The sequence below is a fragment of the Erpetoichthys calabaricus genome, chromosome 4 (genome assembly GCF_900747795.2).
Source record: "Erpetoichthys calabaricus chromosome 4, fErpCal1.3, whole genome shotgun sequence".
Lineage (NCBI taxonomy): Eukaryota > Metazoa > Chordata > Cladistia > Polypteriformes > Polypteridae > Erpetoichthys > Erpetoichthys calabaricus.
In genome coordinates, this window is record NC_041397.2 from 335,169,449 (window position 1) to 335,195,109 (window position 25,661).

At 43.7% G+C, this 25,661-nt stretch overlaps 2 protein-coding genes and 1 long non-coding RNA gene across 7 annotated transcripts in view; 1 reads left to right on the plus strand and 2 right to left on the minus strand.

Moving 5' to 3' along the window:
- Positions 1–25,661, plus strand: part of LOC127527483 (uncharacterized) — a 1,026,648-nt gene that overhangs the window by 935,512 nt on the left and 65,475 nt on the right. The gene's annotated exons all lie outside the window — the stretch shown is intronic.
- The window catches only part of LOC114644737 (butyrophilin subfamily 1 member A1-like), a 722,023-nt gene that overhangs the window by 605,987 nt on the left and 90,375 nt on the right, over positions 1–25,661 (minus strand). The window contains exon 10 of one of the 2 annotated variants that reach the window (XR_007934784.1): positions 1,265–1,839. Coding sequence is in view for 1 of the 2 variants with exons in the window: in XM_051926425.1 (XP_051782385.1) it covers positions 1,415–1,839 (425 nt within the window). In the remaining variant the exon portion in view is untranslated. The remainder of the gene's footprint in view (positions 1–1,264; positions 1,840–25,661) is intronic. The other variant, XM_051926425.1, reaches the window with a different exon arrangement.
- The window catches only part of LOC114641362 (butyrophilin subfamily 1 member A1-like), a 994,484-nt gene continuing 969,286 nt past the window's right edge, over positions 464–25,661 (minus strand). Inside the window, exon 12 of one of the 2 annotated variants that reach the window (XR_007934785.1) lies at positions 464–1,199. The gene's annotated coding sequence lies outside the window, so the exon portion shown is untranslated. Of the gene's footprint in view, positions 1,254–25,661 lie in introns of both variants that reach the window. The other variant, XM_051926436.1, reaches the window with a different exon arrangement.

Below are 25,661 nucleotides of genomic sequence, written 5' to 3' on the forward strand. Positions count from 1 at the left end.
CACTTGCAGCTCTGTGCCTGACTCTATTTGAGTTCATTTATAAATTACAGACAAAGTGACATTTCTGAGTCTCACATTCGCCTTCACACTCAAATGCACAATAAATAAACTGATTCAGACGAGGAAAGGATTAATGAATTTGGGTCCATTTTGAATTATTTTAATTACACTTCGTGACCACAAGAGGGTGCCATTCACACACAATTCTGTATTCTGTTGTCATTTTTAATTGTATTGATTTCTGTGACGTCGTCCATTTTCTAATTCTGTTTCTCCAGCTCTTTTCATCACGTCTAGCACTCTGTTCATGAATTAAACTTATTCTTGTCATTTCTGTAACACACTCCGACTCCAGCACTGCAGCAGACCACCTGTGTGTGTCACTGAAATGACGTCGAGTTTCAGGACTGTGAGGTGGACCCTCAGAGAAGTTCACGAGAAACCATTTTATCACAGAGGACACCTCACTGATGTCGATGATTTCTTTTTGTAATTCCTGCCTTTCTTTATTTTCATTTCTGTTTTATTTCATTTCATCACAAACTCATCTCAGTGTTGATGAACTTCTCACAGACTTACAGTGTTGTGTATTTCAGTCCACGTTTAACAATAGAAGTATATAACGCTAGATAGGAATTCATGTTTGTCTGACTGGTGGTCTCGTAGTAGCACAGTGATTGGTGGTCCGGCCTTCAGCTCTGGTGTCGTAGGTTGGTTCTTATCCGTGTTGCCCCTCCACATTTGCTCAGCCCCCTGTGACCCTGAATTAGATAAGCGAGTTACAAAATGGACGGTGGTCTCGATATTCAGGGTCTCGGATTTCTTCTGCTCAGCTCACACTCTTCATGTCCTCTCAGTCTTTTAATGTCACAAAGTGGGCACCTCAGGGTCATCAGGACTGACCACCAGCAAGTGACGTCACACAAAGACTGAAGAAAACCAATCCAGTGCTGTGGAGAACACAACCATCCTTGTTGAATTCCTCTTTGAATGTCAAATTAAAGACGCACACTCAGGATTTCTGTTCATTCTCAGACCCTCAGATCAAATTATAAAGATTCACATTTGATTATGGAGCCGACGCTTTGATCCGACGCCATTTAAAAATCCCAAGTGTTCAGTCCTGATGTCTCATTAAACACAGAAATCCTGAAAATGAAAATCAGACGAGCAGCAAACAGCAGGACACCTCAGGGGGTCTTTGAGTTCGGTGGTCTGATGTTAAAGAAAGTCTCCATCGGCTTTGTGCTGCTCTGACCTGACACAGAGATGGACAGACGACATTAATACTGAGGGGTCAGTGTGTGCGCAGGGGGCAGATGACCAGAGGGGCCGAGTTTTTACCACCGTCATTAAGACAAGGACTGAAGTACGGATAGAGGGGCTCAGTGAAGGAGTCTGTGAAGGTGTACAGGTGAGAGCGGGACTGGGCATTGTAAAAGGAGACCTGACCTTCATCATAGTCCAGAAAGACCCCCACTGTCTGGGGCTTCACTCTCAGGGGGAGGGGGAGAGGACGGCCAATGTTAGCTGTGTACTCGTTCTCATTCCTCAGCCACACAGTCCAGAGTCCATCATCTGGGCTCAGTGTAATCCCCCCCTTCCTGTTGATCGACTCTCTGGCGACTCCTAAAGTCCACTCAGTCTTCCCCCCGACCTCCACCTCCCAGTAGTGTCTCCCTGACGTGAATCCTTCTCTGGCCATGACATTAACACAGCGGTCAAACCTCTTTGGATTGTCCGTCACTCTCTGTCGTGTGTCTGTGTGTCTCACTTCTTTCCCGTCTTCAGACACAATGAGCCGTGGATGTGCAGTCTCAGGGTCAAAAGTGACATCAGCTGAGGAGAAGAAAGAAGAAAAGAGGAAGACATCAGGAAATCAGGGGACTTGAGGAAGACAACAACACCTTTACACTCCTTGAAGGACCTGAACATTAAAAAGACAAAGACGTCAAACAGCTCGTGTTCAGGTCTCACCTTTGAGTTTTTATTTTTACAAACCAAAGCCCACCAAGCCCCTCGTGTGTCTCTTTGTGTCACTGCTCGGCCCCCCTGTGTAGTCTCACCTCTGACCTCCTCCACTCGCCTTTCTGCCATTTTATCTTCATTTAACCCTAAAGAGCCTGATCACCACGCTGTGACCTCAACAGCACAAGAACGGTGACATTTTAATAAAAGACGAATCACACAGCGAGGATTTGTTAAAGACACAAACAAGAAGACCACCAGTGAGGCCTGGCACTCGTTCACAGACTCACCAGCAGCTCTCAGACTTGTCGTCACTAACCTGAGGGTCTCATGTCCCCCCTGGCCTGTTGTCCTCCTGTTCCTGTCATTCCTGTCCACTTTGATTCATTTTGTGCTGCTCTGCTCTGCTCTGTCGGTCATTCTGTCACTTTTCTTGTCCTTACACTGCGTTTGTGGCCTTTTATTTAGCAGACCCCCCATTTTATGTTTCTCAGTTCCTTGTCAGAAGTGACAACGGGGGGCACTGAATTTATGACACTGAATCTAACAACACAAGATGGCCGCCTGTCAGTGATGAGGATGAAGTCAAATACACAAGTGTCACAAGTCATCAGTCAGCAGGGACACCATGTGACCGGTCAGTATAGGTGAGGGAGGCTTTAATAAGGAGAGGGGGACGAGAGGACATACAAGGTGACAACAAACGACAGGACAGCAGGACAAAACACAAAGTGGCACTAAAGAGGGGACAGCACTGGACACTGAGGGGTCTGAGAATGGACAGCGGGCCCTGTGAGGACTCAGCAGCACTCAGTTTACTTTAAAAAGTGCAAACGTTGTGAGTGAAAACCTCAAGTGTGTCCTCAGTGTTGTCATCTCACAAATACTTCAACATCGACATGCTGGAAATGTAGCAAATTCATGGTGGGCCTGAGAAAGGGTCTGCACTGAAACACAAGAGGGTCCTAAGTGACAGAAGGGACATCATGTAGTCTTTAAGTAGCAGGATTAGTGACAATGACACGCAGTGACAATCGGTACGAGACCACCGAATCAAAATGACCTTCTGAGAATAAAGTCTACAAGACAAACGAGTGTCCTTTGTACCAAGGAAGACATCTGAGGAGTTCTGTCTGCACGAGGAGGGTCCGGTCTTTAGTTCTGTCTTTACTGACTTGTCTGATGTTCTTGAAATACACAAAATAAAGTAACGTCCGCCTGCCAAGGAGAATCCAACTATTAATGACAGAGGATTATTTAGGGAACTTCATAGGAATAAGATAACTAGCGATATTCAAAGAGACCACCAGGGGGCAGTAGAGGCTGAGGTCTTCCTGTTCCTTAACTAGCAGCTCATCTGCCTTTAAACACACAGAACAAGCAGCCATCCATTGTCATAACCTGCTTATCCAGGGCAGAGTCGAGGGGCACAGCAGGCATCAGGGCAAGGCAGGAACAACCCATGGACCAGTCCATCAGCGGCAGACACTCAGACACACATCAGGGCTAACTGAGCGTCACCGGACCACCTAACCTGCATGTCTTTGGAGCACACGGAGGAGACCCACACAGTCACAGGCAGAACATGCAAACTCCACACAAGGAGCCCCCAGGATGTGAACCCCAGTGTCCTTACTGGGAGACAGCAGCGCTACCACTGTGTCACCATGTCACCCACACAGAGGGACCTCAGCCATTAACTCAGACCTGGGGGACAGTCACAGAGCTCACAAGGTGCTGCTTCTCATGGTCATGAAGGTGACACGTTTAACATGAAGACACAAAGACTAAGACACAGAAAATGAGAACTTCATCCTAAGGTCATGACTGGCTTATCAACCGTACCTGTTGAGCTGCATATTCTCCTCCATTCTGTAAAATAATAAATAAATAAATAAACTTAATGAGTCCAATAAAGAGTGAGACTTGAGAGACACCCAGAGACCCCCAGTTCAAATATTGTACCTGCATTCGTGACGCGTTGTGACTTTTCTGCAGAAGAAGAGAGCTGCGTTACTGAGTGAATAATCAGGTGGGTCAACTTAAAACATCATCTCTTCAGTTCTCACTCACAACTTTCATTTACTTTCATTTTCCTCTTCTGACGTCTTAGAATATCTTTACATTTCAAATGTCCTTCATAAAGACCCCTTATAATAGACAGCAGAACAATGGACATGACAATAGCTGGAGTGCCAAGCACAGACTGAAAATGGATTTGCAGAATGAACAGCCTACTGGCCTTTGGCTTTGAATCTGCGTGACGTCTGATGAAGAAGGAACAGAATTATTGATGTGTGTTAGGAGTGGAGGTCCTAGCAGTGAGACTTCTGACCGTGTTCTGGTGACCACAGAAATGAACGCAGCAGGTGTAAATTAGTGTAACTGCAATACAATAAGACACGTGCCAGTCATTGTAACTGTGGTGCCAGCTAGGGGCACATCTCCTGTTGGCATTTCGGGGCACCAACTTCATACAACCTGCTCACTCATCACAAACTGGATGGCCAGTTGATATCAGGTGGTCCTGTTTATGCATCTGTTTACTTCGTGTGCCTTTGTGTTCTGTTTACTTATTAGGTGGACAGACCCTCGTCTTTACCAGTTTGTCTCCTACTTATGGCCTTGCTATTTGTCTTCTTCATTGTCAGTTCAAATGATATCTCAATGCCAACTGTCTGAGTGCCGGTGACCAGAAACAAACTGCTGTGTGAACTTAGAAATCAGAGTGACAACAGGGGACTAAACTTCTATCAGGTGTGGAGAGCAGCCCTGACACAGACAGGCAGCCACCAATGGTCTCAAACCACACACACGTTTATTTTACATTACTATTTACCAGTTCTAATGCACACAATCCAGTGCCCCAGCACCAAGCACCCTCAGTCCAGGCCTCTGTCACAATGCCACTCCTCTCCTCCGAGCTCTGTCCTCTTCCACCCGACTCCAGCTACTGAATGGAGGGAGGAGGCCCCTTTTATGTTCACCCGGCTGTGCTCCAGGTGCCTTCTGATGAGCTTCCAGCAGCACTTCCTGGTGTGGCAGAAATGCCGCATGAGCACCAGGAAGCACTCCGGGTGTCCCTGGTTTTCCTTCCCCCAGCACCTCCAGGTGTGGCATAAGTACTGATGTCCAGGGCTTTTCAGGTGTTTGGGCGCCCCCTGGCGGTGACCTCGGGCCCCTATAAGGTTGCGCTTCCATGCTCTGTTCCTGTGGTCCCCATACCAACCAGGGCGGCTGCCCTCTCGTGGTCCGGAGGAGGCGTAGTCCCTCTTCCGGTCCTTCCAGGCGTCCCGGCTGGGTACCGCACCCACCTGCTCACCACACAGGTGACATGTGATGCCCACTTCACTGGGTCATGTTCACACTTAGGGGTTTACAGTTAAAACCACCAATGTGGTGAATCCAAATGTGGGGACAGAAATCCAAATGTTTAATAATTAGACTGAGTGGAACAGACGGAGCTTTAGAATAAAAACAACAGCAAACAAAGGATAAGGAGGACTCTTGTGTTGTGTCCAGTACTACTGAGGTAGGGTCTGAGCCCCAGGACCTTCAAACTGCATTAATCTGATAGATGGACCAACGATAAGAAGAGTGGACTAAAATAAAAGAAGAAGATGAGAAGAAAACACAAGGTGGCACCTTACTGAGTGGGCGTAAATAAGATAGGAGAGGACAGCACAGTGGGCACCTCAGGGTGAGAGGGGGGCAGTGTGGGTGCAGGCTAAAAAAGTTAAAACACTTATTATAAAATATGAATCCAGTTTCAGATATGGAGTAAAAGACAAATCATTTTCATAATAATATTATAAGGAAAAGAATCCATAGACTTCATGTGCTCTCTTAGCTAAACCGCTCGGTTTGGATGTGTCATTTCTGGCACCAGATCTTCACGTCCTTATCATATCCCTTGAATTTGCTTTCTAAACTTTCTCACACCATTTAAATATTGCACAGTTTTTATTTTGTACTTTAATACAAAAAGGAAGAAATCTTTTTCTTACCAATTTCCTTGTGCAGAAACCATATAGGAAGGAATCCAACTGTAGACAAAAAGAGAAGAACAAAGAGAACATTTGAGAAGAGAAGTAGGACTGACAACACCAGTCTCTCCATGTGTGTCTGCAGCTGAAAACAAGCACAACTCAGATGAATATTTACAGTATACAGTATATCATGTCATAAAGTCATAAGAGATGGAGTGATGTCCCAATTTGAATGTAGGCTGATCCCTTTCCTGGCTGGGAGGCCAAAATGGAAGGACCATATGGATGGAGGCACAACCCTGACAGGATGACTTCCAGCTCTTATCTCAGACAGAGTGCAAAGTTAATGGACAGTCTGGTGAAATACAGTGCAAAGGGCAATATAGCCCCCAGTATGAGAGATGGCAGTGTTCCACTAGCTTGGTCTCTGATTTAATACTCGTGAGGTTGCCTGGTACTTGTAGTTTGGATGGACAACCCTGTCAGGGTCTATGGGTGTCACCAGAGGGCACAGTCAGAAAAGAATTTACATGCAACTTCCATATGGACCAGAAGTGCTTCCAGAATGCAATGTCATGGCACCGGAAGAAACGTCTCCCTTCACTCAAGGAGTCAGAGTCGGGAGGAAGACAATGACACTCACTGAGGAGGAGCAGAAGGAGACGACAGACATTTACTTGGTGTGTTGTTAGAAGTAAGCCTATTGAGGTGTTGTCATGTAATAAAACAATGATCTGTTATCCTGGATTGGTGTTTGACGTGATTAGTATGTGCTGTTCACTGGGGCGCACCCTAGTGGCCACAATATATATAGCAATATGTCTACTATTTTCGATGAGTGATGTTTTTACTAGTTGTTATAATAAGTTTGTTATAATATTAAGTTTAATGTCACTGTCTCTGTGCAGACATTTTAAATCTGTTTTTCTTTTCTTTGTACATGCCATAGCTGAGCCAGATTTAGTACAAAGGGGCTCAGCATTTAGAATTGCCGGGTCAAGAATAGGACAAGATGGACAAAGACAGCTGGAGGAATGTATAGTCAGCCTAAAGACAGAATAGTATACATCTGTCCTCTGTCAGCACAAAATCTTCTTTCCTTGTTTGGAAATGGACTATTTGCCGATGTGAGGGCCTACATGTGGAGAAGACAGTATATAAAGACTTGGACAGCAGCTAAATACTTCGAAGCCGACAGACGGATGGGTGATATCGTCATCTGTCCTGAAAAGCCTTCCAGCGCAGCGATGAAAGATGGCAGGCTGTATACATCAAGATCCCACCTTGGTATTGTCTTTGCCATAGGCTTCCGGTCTGTAATGCTGTGTAAATTGTCAGTAAAGAAAGCTAAGTTATTTTCTGTTATGTGATTTTTACCGCCGTATCACTATGGGAGGGATATCGCCTTTTAACATCATATCTATATAGTTTACGGTTACTTAAAACACCGCAATTACAAAAGAACTTATTCCAACTAGGGAGCTATATCGCCCCCTAAAGGAACACTAGTGAAGACTTTTTGTTGGCTACAAACTTTGCACCTCTCTTAGTCAGCATGAAGATCAGATACAACTGAACATGGTGGCACAGAGGCTGGTGCTGCTGCCCACACGAGTCATTGTGTTGAACCTGCATGCTTCTCCAATGTCTGCATTTTTTCCACTGTTTATGCTAAAGATACTAAATAAGTGAAGTACGTTAGTGTGTGTGTGTGTGTGAGTGTGTAAGACACAGACTGGCACCTCACTAATTGATGGCTACTGTCGTGTTTCTGCTCTCTGCTACTTTAAAACTGGGTTCTAAAAATAGATGAGTGAATTAATTTTAGATTAAAACCTTCAAATAAATAAAACCTGTTTATTTTTTCTTGTTTATTTTGTGTATCTCCTTCATTCACACATGAAGCACCAACACAAAGGAGACAAAGAAGACCTCACTGAACGTGGTGGGCCACATTGGCTCAATGCTGACCATTTTCAAATCGTCTCCTCTTCACATTCAGGCTGGTTGGCCTGATCTCCCGTCTGAGAATTTCCTGACCAGTTCACGTTTATTCAGTCACACCAAGGCCTTCACTAATTGAACTGCTCAGATATGCATGGACTCTGAAGACCCCTGAGAAGCCACCTCACCATCACAGGAGACAGATGAGCAGTGGCCAAGTAGAAAGAGGTAAATCAGCACAAGTCGAGACTAAATTAGAGAACAGCAAATTTAGAATTGTACTCACCTATTGAATCATATCTGGTGTTTGTTTCTAGAGAAGACAATAAAGAATACAAAGATGAATTATTTATGAATAACTTTACCATTTACTGAGCAGTCAGTCTGTTCTGATGTCGGTGTGAGATCTTCTGTCCTCACCTCTCATTCTTCTCCATTGAATGACCAGCAGGGGAGTCGCCGCTAAGCAAAGAACCAACAAGACGCAGAAAGCCACCAACCAGCCAGAGACCCCTGGGGAGAAACCTGCAAAATGAGGGGAAGACGTGTGAGTCTGTGAGACAGGAATGAGGTTCAGGTGAGGAAAACACAGAAGAATCCATCAAGTGGGACTCCTTCATGCTAAGGGGAGCATTATGAGACCCTGCATTTACACCAAAGATGATGTGCTCCTGTAGCTGGAGCCTGGGACCAAACACACCTTCACACCCATGTCATCAGCGTGTCCATCAGCCCTCTCGTTATCCATCATAAATTATATGAACACAAAATAGCAGATTTCTAGCCCAGTATCTCACCTCCATTAATGTCCACTCAATGTTGTTCAGTCAGTCATTACCCAACTCATTATATCCTAACACAGGGTCACGAGGGTCTGCCGAAGCCAATCCCAGCCAACACAGGGCGCAAGGCAGGAACAAAACCCAGGCAGGGCGCCAGCCCACCGCAGGTCACACACACACACACACACACACCAAGCACACACCAGGAACAATGTAGGATCACCAATGCACCTAACCTGCATGTCTTTGGACTGTGGGAGAAAACCCTTCCAGACATGGGGAGAACATGCAGATTCCATGCAGGGAAGTGAACCCAGGTCTCCTAACTACTACCACTGCGCCACCGTGCTGCCCGTCTCTTAAGTCTTTTAATCTAAAACTTTACTTTTCATTTCCCAGAATCATGTAACACAGATTTAGGGGTCCACTCCTAGACTGAGTCACAACTGAATTTTCAATTTTTCTGTTTTCACGGTGGCCTTGTTTTGAAGTTGCACTGCTAGCCAACTGTACCTGACACTGTAGATTTGTTCATGCGTGTGTGTGGTGGCATCTGACTGTTCCATCTCTTATTCATATTTCATTTTCACTTATGGATCTTTTCCTTTTTTTTGCATATGGCACATCATTTAAGACAAAATTGGTTAGTAAGTTGAATTTTGAAAGCACACATTTAATAGGAGTCTCCAACAACCCCAAGACATGCCTGTTGTGTTAAGTGTCCATTCTGAATTAGCCCTGTGTGTGTGTGAGAGGGCCCTGTGCCCAGTGCTGCTGGGGTCGGCTCCATCACCCACAACCCTGAACTGGATTAAGCCTGTTTGTCAATGTTATGGTTCATGTTTCTGAGAAGTAGAATGTGGAGTGACTCACTTAGGGTCACACAGGGAGTCAGAGCTCAGGATTGTGGGTCACAACTACAAAGCCATGAGCAGAAGACTCCGTCCTGTCACTGAATGTCACCCTCTCCATTACATTGTAACAGACCCTCGGGCAGTATGTCCCCAACCAGAGATAAATCAAAGGGGTCGGCACTGTTTACTTGTTCTACCATTTGTATAATAATAACTAGGGGTAGGAATTTAACGCGTTAATTGCGATTAATTAATTTGAAAAAAAAAATAATGCATTTAATCACACTTTGCATTCCAAGCAAAGGGGAACTTTTGTCAATGCACGATTTCCTGGTACACCGATTACATTGATGCACACATCAGAGTTACAAAAATGGAAGAATCGGAAGAAAGTGCATTGCTAGGACTGATTGGAGGCAAATTTCATTTCAAAAGACTACCCGACGGAAGCCTTGATAAAAGCGTGATTTTGTGCAAACTGTGCAAAATGGAGTTTGCATATCACTGAAGCACTTCAACCTTACGGTACCATCTAAATGCAAAACATGTTGCAGTGAGCACAGAAACTGTGGGATCTGTTAGTGCTAGCAGTACGAGTTCGAGTACCAACAAAAGGTGTCAGCAGCCCAAACTTGATGAAATGACTGGCTTCAGGACCAAGATTAGTAAGTCAACATCGGTCAAACTTACAAATTCTCTTGTAAAATGGATTGCTGTGGACTGTAGACCACTATCAGTGGTAGAAGATAGGGGGTTAGAAAATGTGCTACAGTTAGCGTCAGGTGATCCAACTTTCCAACTGCCGTGCCGAAAGACTATTTCAAGTAAAATTTAACAGCTTTATGACACTGAAAAGCAAGCAAAATTAGATGCATTACAGAAAGCGGACTTTGTGGCTCTTACTGGGGATCATTGGACTTCTGGAACCGTTAGCAATTCTAATTACATCGGAGTCAATGCACATATTGTTGATGTCACAGACGGGACATGGAATCTACAGTCTTTTGCCCTGACTGTGCAGAAGACAAACTCCAGAAACTATGCCGAAAACTGCACTGAGCAGTTTCTCTTTGTGGCAGGGGAATGGGGAATTCAACAAAAGGTCACCACAATTGGAACAGACCGTGCACGAACCATGGTGGCTGCAGCAAGACACCTCCCATTCCAACACATGCCTTGTGTTGCTCACATCTTGCAAAGAACCATCATTGTTAGCCTTGCTGATAGTGGCTTTAGTGATGCATTAGCAAAACGTCGCAAGATAGTGGGTCACTTTAAACACAGCCCTGCTAATCTGACTGTGTGCAGATGGTGCAGACCTATAAATACCTGGGAGTGCAGCTGGATGATAAATTGGACTGGACTGCCAATACTGATGATCTGTGCAAGAAAGGACAGAGCCAGCTATACTACCTTAGAAGGCTGGCGTCCTTCAACATCTGCAATAAGATGCTACAGATGTTCTATCAGACGGTTGTGGCGAGTGCCCTCTTCTACGCGGTGGTGTGCTGGGGAGGCAGCATTAAGAGGAAAGACGCCTCACGCCTGGACAAACTGGTGAGGAAGGCAGGCTCTATTGTTGGCATGGAGCTGGACAGTTTGACATCTGTGGCAGAGCGAAGGGCGCTCAGCAGGCTCCTATCAATTATGGAGAATCCACTGCATCCACTAAACAGGATCATCTCCAGACAGAAGAGCAGCTTCAGCGACAGACTCCTGTCACTGTCCTGCTCCACTGACAGACTGAGGAGATTGTTCCTCCAACACACTATGCGACTCTTCAATTCCACCCGGGGGTTAAACGTTAACATTATACAAAGTTATTGTCTGTCTGTATACCTGCATTGTTGTCACTCTTTAATTTAATATTGTTTTTTGTATCAGTATGCTGCTGCCGGAGTATGGGAATTTCCCATTGGGATTAATAAAGTATCTATCTATCTATCTATCTATCTATCTATCTATCTATCTATCTATCTATCTATCTATCTATCTATCTATCTATCTATCTATCTATCTATCTATCTATCTATCTATCTATCTATCTATCTATCTATCTATCTATCTATCTATCTATCTATCTATCTATCTATCTATCTATCTATTACGGAGGAACTACACCAGGAGCAAACCAGACTGGGGCAACAGAAAGAGCCACTCATACAGGATGTGTCCACACGGTGGAATTCAACGCTGGATATGGTTTCTCGTCTACTAAAGAATCAAGAGGCTGTTTTTGCTGCTTTACACAAACAAAAGCACAAGCTACTCATTTTAACTCCATCAGAGCTGGTAAAACTCCAAAAGCTGGTGACTGTCCTTGAGCCATGCAGGTAAATAAAACTTTTTTAACTTATTGTTACTGTTTCTTCAAAAAGCTCTACAGTTGACAGTTATTGTGTAGATTAATAATTACTTTCTTGAACTGTCTACTACAGGTTTGTGACTGAGCTTCTTGGAGATGAGACATTTGTCTCATGTTCGGTGGTTTCACCTGCTTTCTGCCACCTGCATCACACCATGGAGGTCTCCGATGATGACTCACACTACATGGTGAAATTTAAGACTGCCTTCCCAAAGGACCTATCCCAATGTGTAGCTACACTCAGCCATCAGTGGCTCAAGATAGCTACTGTGCTCGACCCACGCTTTAAGGATTTAAAGTGTCTTGCAAGGGGAGAGCGAGAAGTGGTTTGGACCAGCCTTGAGGCCCTGCTGCAGGAACAGTGTAAAGATGCCACCACAAAGGAGCCAGCAAAGACAAAGAACCTTCTTCTCTCTTCATTGTCTTCAGACTCTGATTCAGATGAGGAAGCCATGTGTAACAAGGCCCTGAGTTTGTACAGAGCAGAATCCACCATCAGCGAGACAGACTGCCGCTGCAGTGGTGGTCCAGTTGAGCAGGGACCTACCCACAGCAAGTATCTGATTAGTCCTGCCACTTCTGTCCCATGTGAGAGACTCTTCTCACTTGCAGGTCACATAGTAACAAAAAAGAGAGCTGCCTTGAGCTCTGAAGATGTGAACAGGCTGAAAGAGACGGACAATAAATAAGCATGGAGGTAATGTGAGTCCAATGGGTTTGTTATTTTTTGCACTAAAATGTTCAATGATCACACTGTTTTAGCCTAATGTACAAAATAATTTTGGCTAAGGTTACTCAGAGTTTAAAGGTGAAGCTGCTCAAATTACCTTTAATGTTTCTGCCTTATTTTTTTAAGAAGAAAAACTGCACTTTATGTTGAAATTTTTATTATTATTATTTAAAGACAATACCATTCTGAAAATGTACTTAAAGTACTTAAAATAGCACTTTATTTTTAAGTCTGCCCAATTTTAGCCAGGGATATTATTTTTGTTTCTGTTTGGAATTGAAATGCAGTTTAAATGCATTTTTTTTTTCAGAAATTGAAAGAGCTTGAGTTTACAATATTCATGTCCATGTCTATTATTTGATTCTGTCACCCAATAAAACCCTTTTAAATTAAAAAAACATTTGCGCTTTTGGGCAAATTTTCTTGTGCGATTAAATGCGATTAATCAAGATTAATTAATTACAAAGCCTCTAATTAGTTAGATACATTTTTTTAATCGTGTCCCACCCCTAATAATAACATGATTTTGTTATATAACACTAGGGGAGCAAGCCCCCCCGACGCCTTTGGCACCCATCCCCAAGTTGTTGCCCATCTGCCGCACGCGTTGTGAAGAGGGGGGCTGAACGCACCCCAAGGAGACGCGGTCGCTCCTCCGACACCCCCTCTTAAACGGTGATACAATGGGAAACAAATCGTGTTTTTTTTTTACCTCCTCTTTGCTCGATCAGCTGCTGGGTTGCTGTTGCTGCCGTGCCGTGTGATCTTCATCTCGCACAGCACTTCGAACATTTTAAAGCCTGTACAGCAGCTGTCCTACTCTTTGTCTTTTATTTCCGGCCCTGGGTGTGATTATATCTGTTGGCACTCTTGGTTAAGTCTTGTCTTGCGAGACGTGAGTTATTGATATTGTTTAGTTTATAATTTAAAAACGGAATAAAAATCTGAAAATCTAACAACATCACATTAAAGTACGATAAATTCTGAAAAGAATGATACCAAACATATATATATATAGGTTTTTAAAATAAACTTGATTTAAAGCGTGACAAAAAAAAGTGACATAAAAACATCACATAAAATCACTGCACTTTTAGGCTTAGGATTTTATATATAGAGAGGAGATTTTGAAATTACTGTAACATGTCAAGGTGACTCACAATAGTAAAGTAAAATGGCTCTTATGAGAGGGAAGACACTTCAGTGTTTGCTATCCATCCATCCATCCATCCATCCATTATCTAACCTGCTCTATCCTAACTACAGGGTCACGGGGGTCTGCTGGAGCCAATCCCAGCCAACACAGGGCACAAGGCAGGAAACAAACCCCGGGCAGGGCGCCAGCCCACTGCAGAAAAAAAAATATCTTAGAACAGAATATTGATAAAATGCAACGTTGGTGTCTTTCAGAGTTTTAGCAATACCAGGAGGTGATAAAGTCTGTTCAGAACACTAAGGGGGAAATGAAATACAATAATACCCTGAGAACAGAACTCCATTATAACAAAGTGCATGCACAAGTTCCTGTAGGTGTTTGTTATTAACCTGCATAATCCCAGATGATCACCATAATTAAAATTAATCTCATTACATTTCATTTTTTTTTTCTAAATAATTTTCCAAAATAAATGGTTCACCTTTTTACACATATTTACTAAAATGAAGCCCAGCTTTTCAGGCTGATCTATAAATATGTGTTTCAGTGTTATATTCTGTATAAAAATGGAGCATCGACCAAATGACATGCTGCTAATACCACACTATTAATGACGTACTGTAGATGCCAAGTCCGGAGTGCCAGTCTGGCTTTGGTGCTTTACTTCTCACCAGACAGCTGAACACGTTGTACTCCTCCTTCACCGGGAGGACGCTGCTCACTCTCAGAAGACCCTCAGAGTCCTTTTCTGATTTTATTGTGGATTGTGACGTCACGTCTGCCCCATTCATGTCCCTCCAGGTGACTTCTGGTTGGGGGTTCCACTTCTCAGCACTGCACTGCAGTCGGGTCTTCTGGCCTACAGTGGAGCTCATGGTAATGGAGGGCTGAGCACCTAAAACTAATGAAACACAAAGGAGTGGAAGATCAGTGAAGAGAAGAAGAAACACTTTAACATCAGCTGACATGGCATACGGTTATGAATGAACTGCTGAAATAAAATCATTTAATTACAATGAAAACATTCTGTGTTTGGTGTGTAGGCATCAATTTTATTGTGTTTGACTTGTGTCATATTATTTTGTTTATTGCTAATATTTAATGAAACTTGACAGAGTGTCAATTTGAAATGTTTGGGGTGTTTGATAAAGAATGGGGCCAACTGATGTAAGAGGTCAGATTTGGGGACTATGAGGACATTCCTTCACACTCGTAAATAAAGAGACCAACTATTAAAATATGGAAATCCACATGGGACAGACCAGAGCAGTGGAGTTTTTCAGCTCAACACTCCCACAACCAAGAAGAGCAGCGTCTTTGATTTCTGGATTCCAATTCTGTCTTTATTGGGAGAGGAGCTTTCAAGGCTCCTCAGGTGACCTGCTGTCCCTCTTGCTGTCCCTCTTGCTGTTCCACTTGTTCAAGCCTGCCTGATGGCGTCCAGTGTCAAGTTTTAGTCAAAGTCTGAACTCTAATTTAGGTGTACTTTAATCATTTGTGATCTTTTTGTTTTTCTTCCAATATTATTGTGAATATTTGTATGTTATCTTTTGAATGTTGATGTTTATCATTTATGTAATATGTTTTAGCATATTTAGTTATGTACCTTGTCTCCTCTATATAGAGTTTCAGGGAAGTCAGCCACAGTGGCATTTCAGCTGGAGGACCACCAACTGCCTGTATATTTCAAGACAGAGAGTCGAGTCCTACAGACTGGCATCGCCTTTGGTATTGTAGTCTTCATTTTTAAGTTTAGCTTTTTTCTCATTTTTTTGTATTTGCTTCTTTTTTGAAAATATTTGATATTTATAATAAGCTTTCAACATTTGAAAAAATGAAAAACCTGATTTACTTCCATTTTTGAACCAGATATTTTTAAGGTTTCCTCCCCTCCCTTTGAATACTTCATAAGGATAGTGTTGAATCTGTGCTTTCCCATTGTGTGTCTTATGGTTTGGGGAAAGGGCCATTTTAGAGCTTAGGCCTCAAGGAAGCCTGAGACTAGATTAAGTAGATTAATTTATATAGTTTCTTGGACACACATTTTGCAGTGATTGGGACTGTGTTACTATATACTCATTTTTAGTGATGTCATAGATGTTACAGTATCGTTTTCTGATATCGTTATCAATATTGTTATCGTATCTGAGTTTATAAAGTCTATATGTGTTTGGCTTTGATTTTTTAATTCTCTGGTTCTTGAATTTTCTGAACTACCATTCTGAACTAAAATTCCTGGGGTTCATTTTGGACTTTAGTATTTGGTGTGGATGTTTTCTTGGTTATTATCCTTATGCGTTTTTTTTTATAAGATACTTTTCAGATTCACTCTTTAAATTACTGTCTCATAAATGTTTTTTGTGGCAGTACAACAGCAGGGTCACTTCCTGCTGAATGTAAATGGTTACAATGCACAGACAGTTATAAATGAGGCCCCTGATCTGTGAGATGAGGCCTACTACTTGCGTATTTGACCCCATCCCTACCATTCTTCACAAATCCTACCTTCATAACATAATTACGACTGTTACAACAATAATAAATACAGCCTTTGACACTGGCTTTGTGCCAGCCACTTTAAAATCGCTTCTATATCCCCAGTGTTAAAAAGCCTGGGGCCTCATGTATAAACAGTGCGCACGCACAAAAATGTTGCGTAGTCCCGTTTCCACGCACAAATCGCGATGTATAAAACCTAAATTTGGCATAAAGCCACGCACATTTTCACAGTATCTCCAACCCTGGCGTACGCAAGTTCTGCGCTCGGTTTTGCAAACTGGCGGCACCCAGCGTCAAAGAAGTGCTACCGCTCCTGTGTGGTCACCCTTTCTTTCTTAGATCCACATCCCTAATGTGGCTTTATCATATACACTGAAATTAACCGCATATTGTTCATTAGTTTAATGCATGTGATTGTAATTCACTTGTAACAATAATTTGGTCCATTACTATTCTAAATACCATAGCTGCTTTAGCGTTGTTACTCTCACTGCACCTTCTTCTTCTTCTTTCAGCTGCTACCGTTAAGGGTTGTCACAGCAGATTATCTTTTTCCATATTACTCTCACTGCACCACTCGGAGTATTTATATCACTGTATCTGAGTGGAGATTCACAGCAGCAGCTGATCGGAAAGAGAATTATCGGGATACAGCATCAAGCACATGCTGCCTCAGCCATGCTGTCTATTGAACTCCTCTCATATGGCAAACGCTTCAGAGTCTTTCCTGTACGGACCTCGTGGTTCACAAACAGTTTCATCCCAAGAACTATAAACGCACTCAATCAGTCCATCAAGTGCTCCTTGTAGAACTGTTTGTACTTATAAGTACAATCACCTCACTGTAAACTTGGGATACAGTTATAATATTGCACAATCTGAGCCACTTTATAAAGCGTGTATTTACATATGATGATGATATCATTTTTAAGATGAAATGCAGCAAAATATGTTTATTACATTATACAGATAAAATGTTAACATCATTTAAATAATCTATATTTTTAATAATTAAACATGCAAGGACATGGTGTTGCAGCGCTAGCAAGGAGCTGGCGCCGCTTCAGGGATTGTTCCTGCCTCGCACTGTATTTTTGCTGTGGCTGGTGCGATACTGGTTGGATAGATGGATAGAATAATTAAACACGTACTACAAAGATATTTCAATGTTCCTTAAAAGTTTTGAAGAATCGGCGTTCTAAGCTTACAGATGGCTTGACGTCTATTACAGAGCTGATTGTGTGGCGATTGGGTACTTGGAGAAAGAAAAGGAAGGACAGGAATTGGAGGTTAGTACGTTTGAAAGAGACAGTACTGCTGCAATAAATTATTCCATCGAAGGTCGCGCACGGCGCAGCATCTTGTGTGAGGCAGGAACAATCACTGAACAGGACGCCAGCTCGTCACTATCACTGCACCACTGTGTTGCCATGTTTAATAACATAATTGATAATACATAATAGCATAATTGATATGATATGAATGCCGAAATGATTTCAAGTATACATCTCAGTATTTTAATTATTCAGAGAGCTGTAATATCATGAATGTAACGGATTCTGTGTCCTGTCTGAGGAAGAGAAAGCCCGTTTAAGAAGCACATGGAAGAACACATACAATACAAAACATTTAATGTGCTACTTTAGTTATGATGGGATTTGAGAAACTAGTAAATGAAACGATTTAAAGATGAAGTTTATGATGTTCTGCTTTAATGACAAAATGAACTACGTGATTAAATTGGAAATTTCAAGATTAAAGTTGACATTACAAGCTTTTTTCCCCACTGTGTGCCTATTTTTTTTTCTCTTTACCCTAATAAGCTTTCATATGACACTCAGACGGTGGGCTATGACTCGCCTTTTCACGGCGACTTTAATATCTGACAACTTTTTTTTTTATTTCGGGCACTGTGCGACTTTGTGAACTTGAGCTTTCGAGTTTCTCTGACACTCTGTGTCACTCGATCAACTTCCTTTTGTTGTTTATATCACTGTTTAAACCAACAAATAGTATGTTTTTTCTTTGCCTCCACTTGGTATTTGCTGTAATTCTTCTATTTCCCCTCATGCTTTTGCCATTGTCTTTTCACAGAAGGCTGAGCTTAAGGGCTATTTATATTGATTTGCATATTCAAAGAGGCATTATTCTGGGAGGAGTTGGGGATTGACAGTAGGCGCATGCACGTCCGTTACTTTTCACGCTGACCGGGATTTATGTTACGAAAGAACGTGGAAGTTGGCAAACACACAGATTTATGCATCTGGATTTTTTTCTGCGTATACACATTTTCATTTTTGTCCGTATGCCATGTTTTAGTGTGAATTCTACGCATGGCGTTATGCATGAGGCCTCTTGTCTTTATGCTGACAGTCTTAACAGTTTTCAGCCTATCTCTCTCACCTTTTCTGTCAAAATGTCTTGAGCATGTAGTAGCCTCTCAAGTCACCAATTACTTAACTTCTAATAATTTGATGGAACCATGTCAAACTGCTCTGCTGTGGATAACCAATGACTTCCTAATGGCAACAGACTCCATTATCAACAGACAGCATATCAATTCTGTTAGACCTCAGTGCAGCATTTGACACTCAGGTCAGACATGACATCCTACTGTCCAGAATGGAGAACATGCTGGGTATCTCTGGCACTGCCCTCATGTGTTCAAGTCCTATCTGACTGATAGGCAAGAGTTTGTTAGTCTTGGTGACAGCAGATTCAGCTCAGCGCCAGTCACACAAGGAGCTCCTCAGGGCTCTGTCCTCGGGCCTCTTCTCTTCTGTATCTCTGTGCTTCACCTTAGCCATATTATTCATAGCATCAGACTGGGTTATCACTTATCTGCAGATCTATTTTAGTGTTAAAAGTGAAAGTTGATCAGAATTTTCTCAGCTCACAATTTGTTTCAGTTAAATTAAAACCTGGAAGGAAGATATCTATTTAAAACTAAACGAAATGCCTGCTAATTGGTACTAAAGCTTAGCTTAAGAACATGAGCTCATTTTCAATCACTTTGGAGATGACATCAACATACCTTCTTTCTTTTCTTCTGCTAGGAATCTTGGTGTCATTTTTAATTTCTTCCCTTCTAATTCAATCCACATAAACCACATTAAGAAACTTTCTGACATCCATCTCCATGTCTGCTCATTCCTCTCTTTCTCTTTTCTCACATCCTGCATCGACTACTGCAACTCCCTACTGGAAGGAGCTTCTTTAACCTGTTATATTTTTTGTTTCCAATGTCCTATATGCCCTGTTGTTCTTTCTGTATTTCTGTGAAGCGCTTTGAGCATAGAAAAGGTGCTATATAAATAATTGTATTCAGAAAAAAAGCCAAACTTGATGGGATGTGGTGGGGAGTGAAAACTGCACAGACAGCAAGTGCGCATGGGAAGTGAACATGGACTTCATTAAGCAGTAGTGTGTGCAAGAGCCATTTTCTTTGTTCTATAAGATTCATGGATATTTCTTAGATGACAAAGCATAAATAATGGGAGGTTCTTATAACCCCCGTAAATAGAATCGTTTTGGTATATTCTTTCCATATCTAACAGCTTGGAGTAAACATTATTCTTCAGTTAGTTAGTGACAGCCTTGCCTTGTATAAGGTCTGGAGGCATACGGTTTTTAACCGTGACCGCACGCCACCGTGCCTGGGCACTTGCCTATGTGCCAACCGGCTTACGAGCCTTTTGAGTGTGTGAAGCAAATATGCACTTAACAGCACTTAATTTATGTGTTGTGCCGTATGTAAAGCATACAGAAGAAGAAGCTAAGGACCTTTGAGTAGAGAAAAAGAAATTGAGAACCTTTAAGTAGAGAAGAAGAAACGTGACCGAACGTAACAGTGCTCAATGGCCTACGGGCTCTTTGAATGTGAGAAATAACAAGTAAAGAAAACTTGTTTAATTAAGTACCGCACCGTACGCTAAGGCGTACAGAAGAAGAAATTAAGAACCTATGGAAATATGGAAATGTATAGAAATTAAGTATGGGAATAACTAAAGTGTTTCAAGAAAAGCTAAGTTTAAAGAAGATACATTATTCCCTTTTTTTTGCCTTTTATTCTACGTATGTAACTATTTTTTCTTTTATTCTTGTGTGGATTATTTGCTTTTAACTTTCACTAAATACCTTTAAAACGAACTCTTGGACTCTGAGAATTCTTTTGACACGCGTCTTACCCGTGCCTGATGACACCTTATAATTCAGCGGCTACAGTGTGAGCCATTGACCCACTCTGCCATCCCATAATACAAGTAGAAACATAAATACTAAATCCCAAATGCAATACTGACCTTCAACAGTGAGAGAAACTTCAGTCTCATCATCTCTTTGTCCAGAGTACACATAACACCTGTAGAGATGGTCATCAGAAACACGGACATTTCTGATTATTAGAGACACGTTTCCATTCTTGAGGTTGTCTATGCTCAGGGTTCTTCTTGTGTCACTCTGTCTCCTGATATTGTAATTGGCGTATAACAGCTCTGGTGACCCGATGTCCGTTGTAAACCACCTCACTTGAAAGGCCTCGGCATTAAGAGCCGGTGACAGGGAGGCTGGCATGACCACATCTTCACCAGCATAAGTGACGACGGGCTTAGAAGGACCAACAACGATGAAGCTGTCTGGAAAGGAAACCACAAGAGTGGAGTGAGGACCAGGATGTGATTTGTAAATTAGAAAAAATGACAAAAGTTAATGAAAACCATGTTAGTCTACTGATAAACACTTCATTATCATTTCATCTTTCTGACTTCTTGTAGAATAAACTGTCTTTAAATTATTTTTCTAGGTTTAAACTATTGCAAGCCATAAAACAAAAAAAACAATTAAATTCTTTTTCTTACTTTTTTTTGACAAAAAAGCTTACAAATAAATAACTATATTTTGTAAAGAGACATGCTTCTGCTGAACTTTTGTATGAAGAGAAATGTGTAAATAAAAAGTTCGAAACATTTAGCACACCTAAAAATTAACAAAATATAACCAGCCATCCATACCTGCCCAGGAGATATCTGTGTTTTGTAGAAACAATAAGATAAGAAGAGTCCATCGCATCTGAAGGTTCATGGCTGAAACACAAAGAAGAGCTCATTGTACCTGTTGTCACACACGTGTGTTTAGGAGACAGCTAAAGGGCCTAAATACAGGTAGTTCCATGCCAGACCGGGGGGGGCGGAGTGCACTAATTTTCCCTCTCGATCTTTTGCAGACCATTCTAGGGAAATACCACCCGGCTCTGGGGCAGCCACTGACGTCACTTCTGGTTCCGGTCGGGATGACATCACTTCCGCTACTGGCCTTTAAAGCTGCCATCTTGCTACCTGGAGATCAGTTCTGTTTTGGACTCGGTTGAATGAACATGTCGATGTTTTTCGATACCTTTTGCAGCCGTAATCGATTAAATGGGTGGCTGCCCCAAACCTTCTCGATGTCTTTTGGTCGTTTTTCTGACAGTGGCGTAGCCGACAGGATGGAGGAATCCCTGAAGAGAACGGGACCGGACCTGAATCATGTCCAGGTGGGAGAGTACCTGGGCCGAGCTTTCGGGTGGGGAGTGCGTCTCGGGTTTCGGAAAGAACCGGTACAGACTCCGCTCCCTTTGTCTAGCTCTGGGTCACCTAAATTGAATAGGGAGAGTGTCGTTGGGACACACAGATGTGGGCTGGTCTCTATGGGGGATACGATGGGGACTTATTATGCTCTCTCGGAGGAGAGAGCAGTCCGCCCCACCAGGGCTAAGGTCCCAGAGGAAGGTGGACGTTCCCCAGACCAGCAGGTGAGAAAAATAAAAAACTGGAGGTTTAACCCTGAACGGCCTACCCAAGAACAGCTCGACGTTCTCTGGGAAGAGGTGGCAGGCTGGTTAAGGCCCGCTGAATGTACCACCTTTCAACTAGTGAAAAAAGTGTCCTGTTTTTTATTCATAAATAGCCTGCCAGAGCATTTCACCCAGCCGGTCTGGGGAGAATTTTCAAACGTAAACGAGCTCATTGAGCTCATAGAAACATCTAGGGCAGCCTCACAATTTGAGAGGGCTGAACGGTCCTTAAGTAGAAGCCGTAGAGATGACGTCCCTCTTACACTGCCCTCTCGACATAAATCGGAGTTTGCATCGGAGTCCCCGGTCCCGCGGGCGCGGTCCTCGCTTGGAGGCGAGGCGGAATGTAAGTGGAGAGAGAGGGATGGGTTGTGTGCGCTTTCAAACCCCCTGGCTTTGGCTCATAAAGGTGAGGTCATAGTAAATGGCTACAAGGTAGAAGCCTTATTTGATTCCAGTAGCAACATTTCTGTTGTTGATTGCCGATATGTACTACCGCGACAGTGGTTAAAAACAAAGACCAGAATTACCTGTGTACACGGAGATGTCCGCGCCTATGACTCCGCCCAATGTTTCATCTGCCACGGAGGAATACTCCAAAAACTCGTTGTAGCAGTACTTCCAAATCTACCGTGTGCGGTGATTCTCGGGCAGGACTGGTCTGACATTAAAAGCGGTGCAGTATTGATCTCTCCTTATTCGAAATTAGGCCTAGTAACCGATGGGAATACACCGTCTCAGGTTGTCTCCACACCGTGTACGCAGCCGGTGGAGAGAGATATGGGAAACCCCGAGGAGGACGGAGAGCTTCCCGGCCGATCGCGGACTAATACGTCATCAGTCCGCACCTCACCAGAGCGGGACGACTCTCCGCCCCTTGAGGTCAGCCTGGACCCTCTCTCAGATCTGAGCTTTCAATTCAGACAAACACCGGCATCATTTAGAAGGGAGCAGTGGAATGATGATTCCCTTAAGTTTGCGAAGAATGTAGTAGTCTTCGCCAACGGCCAACGCACCAATCAGCCCATGCCACAAGGACCCCACTTTGTGTTAGAGAATGACTTATTATATCGGGTCAGTGAACACGAGGGGGGAGTGCGGAAGTTGCTGCTAATTCCACGAGCTTTCTGATGAGTTAGCGCACGCCCATCTCCTAGGAGGCCACGTGGGCACCGAAAAAACTTTAGAGCGTATTAAGCTCCGCTTTTATTGGCCGGGAATTAACGAGGAGGTTCGCCGCTTCTGTGTTTCGTGCCTGGAATGTCAGCTGCGGCAAATTCCTAGGAGGGACCGTGCTCCTCTCGTTCCCCTCCCCTTAATTGATGTTCCCTTTGAAAGGATAGGGGTCGACATAGTGGGACCCCTGGAACCCTCAGCCCGAGGACATAAATATATATTAGTCCTCGTGGATTATGCGACCCGATACCCAGAAGCTGTCCCATTGTGCTCAGCTAATTCTAAAGCCATTGCACGGGCACTAATGGAGATCTTTGCGCTAGTTGGAATCCCTAAAGAAGTCCTTACGGACCAAGGGACGCCGTTTACCTCGGAGACGTTCAAGGAAACGGCCAAGTTACTCAAAATAAAGCACTTGAGAACCGCGGTGTATCATCCTCAAACCAATGGTTTAGTAGAGAGATTTAATCAGACTCTCAAACAGATGCTTCGCAAGGTGGTCAGCGGGGATGGGAGGAATTGGGATCCACTCCTCCCCCTCGTGCTCTTTGCCTACCGGGAAGTCCCGCAAGCCTCAACGGGGTTCTCACCCTTTGAATTATTATATGGGCGACAACCCCAGGGCATATTGGACATTCTAAAGGAAGGTTGGGAAGGAGAGGCCCTTCCCTCAACTAATATTTTGGAATATATCGCGCAGTTACGCGATAGATTTGCGAAGATTCGACCCATATTAAAAAGTCACATGCAAGAGGCGCAATCAGCACAGGCCCACTATTACGACCGTGGCACGACACTCCGGGAGTTCCAGCCGGGGGATCGAGTCATGGTATTGGTTCCCACCTCCCACTCTAAACTACTTGCCCACTGGCAAGGGCCATACGAAGTTAAAGAGCGAAAGGGGCTCGTCGACTATTTGGTGAAACAACCCAATCGTCGACCAAGAGAGCGGATATATCACGTGAACCTGCTGAAACCGTGGAAGGAAAGGGACCCTGATGCCACCTCCGGCCAGCCCCGCTCCCTTTTTGCTCAAAGTAACACCCTTAACTTCGGGTCTAATTTAAATAACCGACAGAGGTGGGAGCTAGAGACAGTTATCTCGTCCGTCCCGGAGGTGGTTGATGAAATCCCCGGAAGGACTTTTCTGGTTGCCCATGACATTGTGACTGAACCCGGGGTCATAGTCCGAGAACGCCCGTACCGTCTTCCCGAGGCATAGAAAGCAGAAGTGGAACTGGAAATCAAGCACATGCTGGACCTAGGAATCATAGAGGAGAGTCATAGTCCCTGGTCCAGCCCAATTGTCTTGGTTCCTAAGCCCGACGGAAGTTGGAGGTTTTGCAATGACTTCCGTCGACTTAATCAAGTCTCACTATTTGATGCTTATCCCATGCCTCGAGTGGACGACCTCCTTGAGAGGCTTGGACAGGCAGAATACTTGACCACACTTGAAATGACCAAAGGGTACTGGCAGGTTCCTTTAACGGACTCCGCAAAGGGTAAAACCGCATTTAGCACCCCTAGTGGGCACTGGCAGTATCGTGTCCTTCCATTCGGGTTACATGGGGCTCCTGCAACTTCCCAGCATCTGGTGGACAAAGTGCTCCGCCCCCATAACACGTATAGTGCTGCCTACCTGGATGACGTCGTCATCTATTCCAGCACCTGGAAGGAACACCTACAGCACGTTGGAGCCGTGTTACGGACACTGGGAGAAGCCGGTCTTCGCATCAACCCAAAGAAATGTTTCTTTGGATTGGCGGAAGCCAAATATTTGGGCTACCTGGTGGGTCGTGGTACGGTGAAGCCGCAGTGCTCTAAAATACAAGCCATTTTGACATGGCCCCGTCCGCGAACCAAGCGGCAAGTCCAGGCATTTCTCGGATTAGCTGGGTATCACCGCCGGTTTGTACCACGTTTTTCGGAGAGAGCCGTGCCCTTGACTAATTTAACAAAGAAGAGGGCTCCTAACACTGTGATATGGACTGATATGACTGAGGCAGCCTTCAGTGACTTGAAAAGGGCCCTGACATCGGCACCCGTTTTAAAGGCGCCTGATTTTTCACGGCCTTTTATTCTCCAGACGGACGCTTCGGACACAGGCCTAGGGGCAGTGCTGAGCCAAAGTGTCGATGGTGCTGAACACCCCATCATGTTTCTGAGCCGGAAACTGTTGGATCGGGAGACCAGATACGCGGCAGTGGAGAGGGAGGCTCTTGTGATTAAGTGGGCGATCACACAGTTGAGATACTACCTCTTGGGTCGGGAGTTTACTCTAGTCACGGACCATGCCCCTTTACAGTGGATGGCCCTACACAAGGAGTCTAACCCACGAGTCACGAGGTGGTTCCTCGATCTGCAACAT